General features: G+C 39.7%; 1 protein-coding gene across 2 annotated transcripts in view; it reads right to left on the bottom strand.

Annotated features, from left to right (window-relative positions):
• Positions 1-2,008: 2,008 nt before the first annotated feature.
• LOC120880534 (quinone oxidoreductase-like protein 2) overlaps positions 2,009-8,038 on the bottom strand; it is a 31,358-nt gene continuing 25,328 nt past the window's right edge. For both annotated transcript variants that reach the window (XM_040263912.1, XM_040263914.1), the window contains exon 10: positions 2,009-2,094. In XM_040263912.1, the coding sequence (XP_040119846.1) occupies positions 2,026-2,094 (69 nt within the window). In that variant the 3' untranslated portion in view covers positions 2,009-2,025. The remainder of the gene's footprint in view (positions 2,095-8,038) is intronic.

Raw genomic sequence — 8,038 nt, 5'->3', positions numbered from 1 at the left:
CAACCAAAAAAAGAAAGGACCTCTCCCCACAGACCAGGACTCAGGCAGAGACAGGAGCATCCTTCAACCTAAGCTAGTCACTCTCTTTACTCTCTGCTCTCTTCTCTGAATAAAGTCACTTAGATGTGAGGGTAATATATTCTTCTATTTTTTATTTTGGTAAAATATATACAATATGAAATTTGCCCTTTTAGCCATTTTTAAGCATACAGGTCAGTGGCATTAACTATGTTTACACTGTTTTGCAGCCATCACCACTGTTCATCACAAAAACTTTCTCCTCTTCCCAAACTGGAACTTTAGACCCATTAAACAATAACTCCCCATTTCCTCCCCGACCCCAGGCCCTGGCAAGCACAATTCTACTTTCTGTTTCAATGAATCTGACATTTCTAGGTACGTCACATAAATGGAATTAAATGGTATTTGGCCTCTTGGGACTGGCTTACTTCAATTTGCACAGTATTCTCAAGGTTCATCCATGTTCTGAATGTGTCAGAATTTCCTTCTTTTTTCAAGGTTGAATAGTACTCCATTGTATGTATATATATTGGTCTGTCAGTGAACATTTGGGCTGTTCCCAAGGTAATATGTTCTTAACTTAATCCCACAACTTAAGACTTTTAGACCATTCAAATTCAATTCAGTCCAAGGGTAACTCACTGTACTAGGTATGTGTGTGGTACAAAGGTGACTAACATATGGTACCTGCTCTCTAGGAACTTATGCTACCTTGGGAAAGGAAGAAAGAAAGAAGTAAAAGTAACTAGCAAGTGCTAATCACCTACTGTGTGCCGGTGCTTTGCCCAACCACTGCAGGTATTGCTCAGAATAACTTCGTGAGGTGGAGACTATAACATCCACTTTTCAGGGTTCCCTGGTGGCTCAGAGGGTAAAGCGTCTGCCTGCAATGCAGGAGACCTGGGTTCGATCCCTGGGTCAGGAAGATCCCCTGGAGAAGGAAATGGCAACCCACTCCAGTACTCTTGCCTGGAAAATCCCATGGACGGAGGAGCCTGGTAGACTATAGTCCATGGGATCGCAAAGAGTCGGACATGACTGAGCGACTTCACTTCACTTTCAGGAGAAAATGAAAGCTTGAAGACCTTAAGTAACCACCTCCAACGTGCTGAGACTGAGACTCAAACCCACCTCTTGAATTCAGAATCCTGTGTTCATTCTTTTAGACATGCCACTCCTGCTGGTACGAGGCAGAATGTGACACGGCCTGAGGGAGGTGCTATAGGAAAGTAGAGAAGAGACGGCCACCCACCTGAGGAGGAAAGCTCGTGGCAGAGGTAGGTCTCAGAGGCCAGGACAGCTTATGTTTAACAAAGATAAGGGAGAAGAGAAACAGTTTGAGAAGAGGAAGGTGGAGGAGACAAGCAATCTCAGTGTACACTGAGAGACCAATGCTGCTGTCCAATATGGGCTGGTATGTAGAGAGAGGCAAAATCCTGGTCATGGTGAAATGCTTGCTCAAGGAGTCCGAACACCACCATGGAGACAATGGTGAACCATTGTAGGGTTCTGAGACAACACGCAATCGTAGCTGCACTTTGGGAAGGTCACCAAGGCAATAACATATAACAAGAATGGAGAGGGAGGGGGTAGATAAAGGTAGGAAAGTTAGTTAGGAGGTCACTGGAATTAGCAGATATGACATGATTAGTCAGAATGGAAAAGAGGATGTGGTGTGTAAGACTTCTTAGAGGTGGAGATGACAGAACTTGGTCATGGATGCAGTATGAATAGGTGATCATACATATTGGGACACCTGGTCTCCTGGTGTAATTACTAATAGCATCCTTTCACTCTCAACTATGTCCAAGTTTGGACAATAAAGTACATATTCACACTATCTAGGAATAAGAAAACAGAATAAAAGATGACTCTAAAAGATCTTGAAACTGGATTAATAAGGAAGGTGGTAATATGGAAAAAAAAAAACATGGAAGGGAAATCAGGTTTCTTTGGAAAGATGATGAGTTTGGATTTAGACATGCTGTTTGCTGAAGTGAAAATTTATTTAAGGGAGAGAAGCACCTTGCCTGTGGATTTACGCTGTGTGACATGAAGGAAGGCATCATTGACCTAAAAAGAAAATCCAAAAATATGTGGTCAGACTTGCAATGATGCATATTTCAACAAAGATTTGTTACTCGACTCGTTCAATTCTTAAAACAGCTAAAGTATTAAGATGTCTTCAACAAAATGTATGTAACTATCTCACGCAATATTAACTAAGTAACTGATCACCACAAACTCAAAGGAAAACAATAAAGATAATCTAACCTCTGAATTTTTCTGTCTAAACTATAATTTTTAACATTATCAGATAAATAACATCAGGTTAAAAGTCTTCAGGCCTGCCCATACTCTACTGTAATATTTCTGAATATTCTAGCTTTTGAAAAGAATGGAGCCACTGCCAGAAGGATCAATAATGTAATTTTTTACAATTTTTTTCTTTTTATTTAAATTACCTTGTTTCCAGTGTAACTGAAATTACAGTCTCTCTGAAATCCCTTTTTAGAAGTACAAAGGTATAAAACATAAATTAAAAACTAGCCACAGTAATCAAGATTGTGACAGTGGTGAAAGAATAGACAAACAGGTCAATGGATCTATTACAGAACCCAAAAATAGACCCACACAAATACAGTCAGCTGATCTTTGACAAAGGAGCAAAAGCAATTCAATGGAGAAAGAATACTCTTAAAAAAAAAAAAAGGTGCTAGAACAACTGAACATCCAATGCAAAAAAAATTAATCAAGACACTGTCCTTATATCTTTCACAAAATTAACTCACAGTAAATCTTACACATAAATGTAAAAAGCAAAACTATAAAACTTCCAGAAGAAAACAGGAAAAAAAAATCTAAGGCACCTTATGCTTGGCAATGAGTTTTTTAATATAACATCAAAGCATAATCTAGGAAAACAAAAATTGGTAGGACTGCCCTGATGGTACAGTGGATAAGAACCTGCCTGCCCATGCAGGGGATTCAGGTTCAATCCCTGGTCTGGGGAGATTCCACATGCCGTGCAGCAGCTAAGCCTGTGTGCCACAGCTACTGAGCCCAAGCTCTAGAGTCCGTCAGCTCCAACGAGAGCTACTAGAGGCCATGTTCTGAAACAAGAGAAGCCACCGCAATGAGAAGTCCCTGCTCTGCAACTCGAGAGCAGCTCCCCAACCCTCTACAACCAGAGAAAGTCCTCAAACAGCAACAAAGACCCAATAAATAAACAAAACGAATTCAGTTTTTAAAAACTGGTAAGTTGGACATCATTAAAACTAAAAACTGCTGTCTGCAAAAGACACTTCAAAGAATAAAAATATCAAACACAGCCTGAGAGAAAAGTATTTGCAAAATATATATCTGATAAAGAACTTTTATCTAAAATCCACAAAGAATTCTTAAACCTCAACAATAAGAAAACAAACAACCCCATTTAAGAGTGTGCAAAAGGTCCAGGCAGACATTTTACTAAAGAAGACATACGGACAGTAAAGGAGCCTATGAAAGACGTCCATCATATGTCATTAGAGAATTAAAACAACAGTGAGACACTACTACACACCTGTTAGAATGTCTAAAATTCAAAACTAACAGCATCAAATGCTGATAACGATGTGAAGCAATGGCAACTTTCATTCATTACTGGTGGGAATGCAAAATGATACAACTACTTTGGAAGATAGTTCAGCAGCTTCTTATAAAACTAAACATATTCTTACCATATGATCCAGTAATTGTGTTCCTAAGTATTTACCCAAATGAGTTGAAAACTTATATCTACACAAAAACCTACACAAGAGTGTTTATAGCAGCTTTGTTTATATTTGCCAAAACTTGAGAGCAACCAAGATGTCCCTCTGAAGGAGAATGGGCAAACAAGCTGTAGTATATCCATACCACGTAATATTATTCAGTGATAAAAAGAAATGAGCTATCAAGTCATGAAAAGACATGGAGGAAACTTACAAGATATAAGATCAACTTACAAAAATTATTAATATTTCTCTATATCAAAAATAATCAACTGGAAAACACAACAGAAAATATTGTTCTCAAGAGCAACAAAAACAACAAAAACAAAAAGTACTTGTAATTAACATAACTCAGGCAATCCAGAAGATTTTAAGGAGAAAAACTTTAAATTATATTTAAAAACAGGAACGATGTGAATAAATAGCAAAATATTCCTGTTTACAAATTAGAAAACTTTAAACTGTAAAACTATCACTACTCCTCCAAATTAATCTCTAAAGTCAACACAATTCCATTCAAAAGTTCAGCTAGAATTTTGAGGAACTTAAGAAATTTATTTCAAAATTATTCTAAAAGGATAAAGATTCACAAATATCTAAGTCATATTTGAAAAAGAAGAACAGGTAGAAGAGTTACTCGTCCAGATACTGAAACATACTTCAAAGCTATAAATAAAAAACAGTGTGATACTATTATAGGAATAAACATGTGAACCAAGGAAACAGAATACAAAACAGAGGGCAGACACATACATGTGTACCTGGGAACTTAAAATAAGACAAAGGTAGTATCACAAATCAATAGAAACAATGAACTACTGAGTCTGAGAAAGCAAGCTCATTATAAGGAGAAAAATTGAAATTGATTACCTAATTTATACCTAATACAAAGGTAACTTCAGATGGATTTAAATCCTTAAATGTGAAATGAAAAATACAAAGTTAAAAAAGAAAAATAGAGAAGAAAATCACTGTGAACCAGGGATGATAAAGGACTTATTAAATAACTCCCAAATAGCACTAATCACAGGGCAAAACATCGATGTGTTTGATTATATTAAATGCAAACAAAGGTGACATACACTTGACAACTTTGGAAGGACAGACTTTCTCAAAGCCTCAGACTAACACTGTTGTTTTTGTCAATTCTTTTGCAACTCCAGCCCGCCAGAATCTTCTGTCCATGGGATTTCCCAGGCAAGAAAACTGAAGCGGGTTGCTACTTCCTTCTCCAGGGGATCTTCCTGACCCAGGAATTGAACCCACATCTCCTACTTGGTAGGTGGATTCTTAACCATTGAGCCACCTGGGAAAGCCCCCAAATTAACACGTAGAACCTTGTTAATCACATTGTGGTTCAGGACCACAGGCTTCTGCATCATCTGGGAGCTTATTAGAAATGCATAGCCTTAAGCCCCATCCCACTCTTATTGAATTATAATGTGTATCTTAACATGATTCCTGTGCACATTAAAGTTTGAGGACCACAGGTTATACAGGAACTTTTGCAAATCAGTAAGAAAGAGAAACCCCCCCCCATAGAAAACATCCAAAGGGCTAAATTACAGTTCAAAGAATTGAAGACCTGAATGGCTAGCAAATATACAAAGAGATGCTAAAAATAATTAGAAACCAGGGAAATGCAAATTAAAATGGTAAAATACCACTTTATGCTTATAAATTTGAATAAGCAATCAGAAAGCTGGAAAGAAAGTGAAAGTGAAAGTTGCTGAGTCATGTTCAACTCTTCGCAACCCCATGGACTATACAGTCCCATGGAATTCTCCAGGCCATAATACTGGAGTGGGTAGCCATTCTCTTCTCCAGCGGATCTTCCCAACCCAGGGATCGAAATCAAGGTCTCCCGCATTGTGGGCGGATTCTTTACCAGCTGAGCCACCATGCTATATGCCAACAGGTGGTAAATAAATAAAAATATTCTCATGCATCGCTGGTAGAGGTGTGGACACGGCAGGTCATTCTGGAGAACAGTTGGCAGTCAGATAAAATAGGCATACATCCTATGACCCAACTACCTTATTCCTGGGAAGATACTCCCATAGCAACACTTGCACAAGTCCTAACAGGTGACCATGAGACTGTTCATTATAGCACCAATCACAGGGGCAGGCAATCACATCAGTTTTCTCTTTAGGGAAGGGATCTGTAAACCATGGTAGATGCAGAGACTACTATGCAGCAGTGAAGGGTAACAAACTGGACATAGGAACAGCAATGTGAGGGGATCTTAAAAAGACAGCACTGGGACTTCCCTGGTGGGCCAGTGGCTAAGACTACACTTCCCAGTGCAGGAGGCCCAGATTCAATCTCTGGTTAGGAAACTACAGCCCACACGCCGCAAGAAGATCAAAGATCCCAAGGGTCACATCTAAGACCTGGAGCAGCCAAATAAATCAATATTTTTTAAAAAAAGATGGCACTGCATGAAAAAATAAAAAACAGAATAAGATCTACCGCACATTTACATCACTTGAAAATAAATTAGCACACAAAATGATTCTGTGTGTTTTACAGAGGAATATAAATCCGAAGATAAGCATCAAATACATTATAAAGACTGACTCTAAGGGGAGGAAAGGAAGATAAGGGAGTAAGTAAATAGAGACAGCCATAAATATACAGACATAAAAGCCAAAGAGGGGCCTTGTGTGGTCCAACAATGAAAATGTGCTTTGAAAGAGGATTTTGATTAACCAAGCCTTTCCCCTTGAAATCCTCCCCCCAAAGCATAAGAAAAATAACTAAATAAAAATAAGCACAGAAGCAAATCAATTGTGGCAATCTCCCCGCAGTATGAAATCCCTGGTTTCTCAGGAACATCTGTCTTTCAGGGGTTTTTGTGCCTTACAGAGACCTTCCCAATCTATGCAGATTTAGATGCACTCAGAGGAGGTGGGAGACGTCTAAGACAGATGTCTGAAACGCTCATCTTCACCCTGTCGATAACTCAAAGGTACATCTCCAGGTGACTCACAGCTGCATCACTCTCCCTGTCAGTTAGAAGTTGCTTGTTCCCGGAGATCTGTCACAGGCCAACAACAGAAAATACTTGGGGAAACAAACATAACTGGAGAGAGTGGTATTTCTCTTTACTTGGCATCCTAGAGACATGAGGAATCCTCTGCAAATGAATGTTAACATAAAAAAAGAGCTGTCCCTTCAAATGTTAAAACTTATTTTGCATCAGTCTGCATATAAATCCTCATAAAAATGTAGCACATTTATCTAACTTCTTTAAAAGATAATATGGGGGATGGAAGGAAATAGAACCTTTTTGTTCCATGACTTGGGAATCTCATAATTCTGAATATTCATTATTCTGCCTTTTGTTTTTTAGATGCTCTGTTAACTGTATGTCCAGATGCTACCTCTGTTGTGACAGCTGCTTCTAAAAATAACCCAGCTCTGTCCCTTTCTACCTTTTGATTTCTATCTGGGCTGGGAAAACAGACAACTGGTGGTGTTGAAACTAGATATTTAATGAGTGATAAGACTCTCAGTCAGAGACCAGGAAGTGAAGCACATGGCTTTAGACCAGAGCCTTTTGATAGATAATTCAAATAGCTGGGGACATCCCTGCCCTCCCCCACCTCTTCTGTATCCTACAGGCTGTGTCACAGGGAGAGAGGCTGCTCCATACTGATGCCTAGATAGATACACAGACTGTACCCAGAACCCTGCTTCTCTGCCCTGCAGTGGCTGAAGTCAATTACATTTGTCTGAAGATAAGCAGCCTGGAATGTAGGGGCAGGGTGAGAACCTTAGGTTCTGCTGTTGGAATTTTTCGGAGAAGGCAATGGCACCCCACTCCAGTACTCTTGCCTGGAAAATCCCATGGACTGAGGAGCCTGGTAGGCTGCAGTCCATGGGGTTGCGAAGAGTCAGACACGACTGAGTGACTTCACTTTCACTTTTCACTTTCATGCATTGGAGAAGGAAATGGCAACCCACTCCAGTGTTCTTGCCTGGAGAATCCCAAGGACGGGGGAGCCTGGTGGGCTGCCGTCCATGGGGTCGCACAGAGTCAGACACGACTGAAGTGACTTAGCAGCAGCAGTAGCAGTAGTTGGAATTTTTAATTAGCTCATCAGACAGGAGTAATCAGAGTAACCTGTGTGTGTGTGTTTGTGCTAAGTCACTTCAGTTGTGTCCAACTCTGTGTGACCCTATGGACTGTAGCCTGCCAGGCTTCTCTGCCCATGGGATTCTCCAGGCAAGAATACTGGAGTGGGCAGCCATGC

This window comes from Oryx dammah, unplaced genomic scaffold, assembly GCF_014754425.2.
Source record: "Oryx dammah isolate SB20612 unplaced genomic scaffold, SCBI_Odam_1.1 HiC_scaffold_21, whole genome shotgun sequence".
Classification (NCBI taxonomy): domain Eukaryota; kingdom Metazoa; phylum Chordata; class Mammalia; order Artiodactyla; family Bovidae; genus Oryx; species Oryx dammah.
This window is presented reverse-complemented; position numbering and strand designations above follow the sequence as displayed.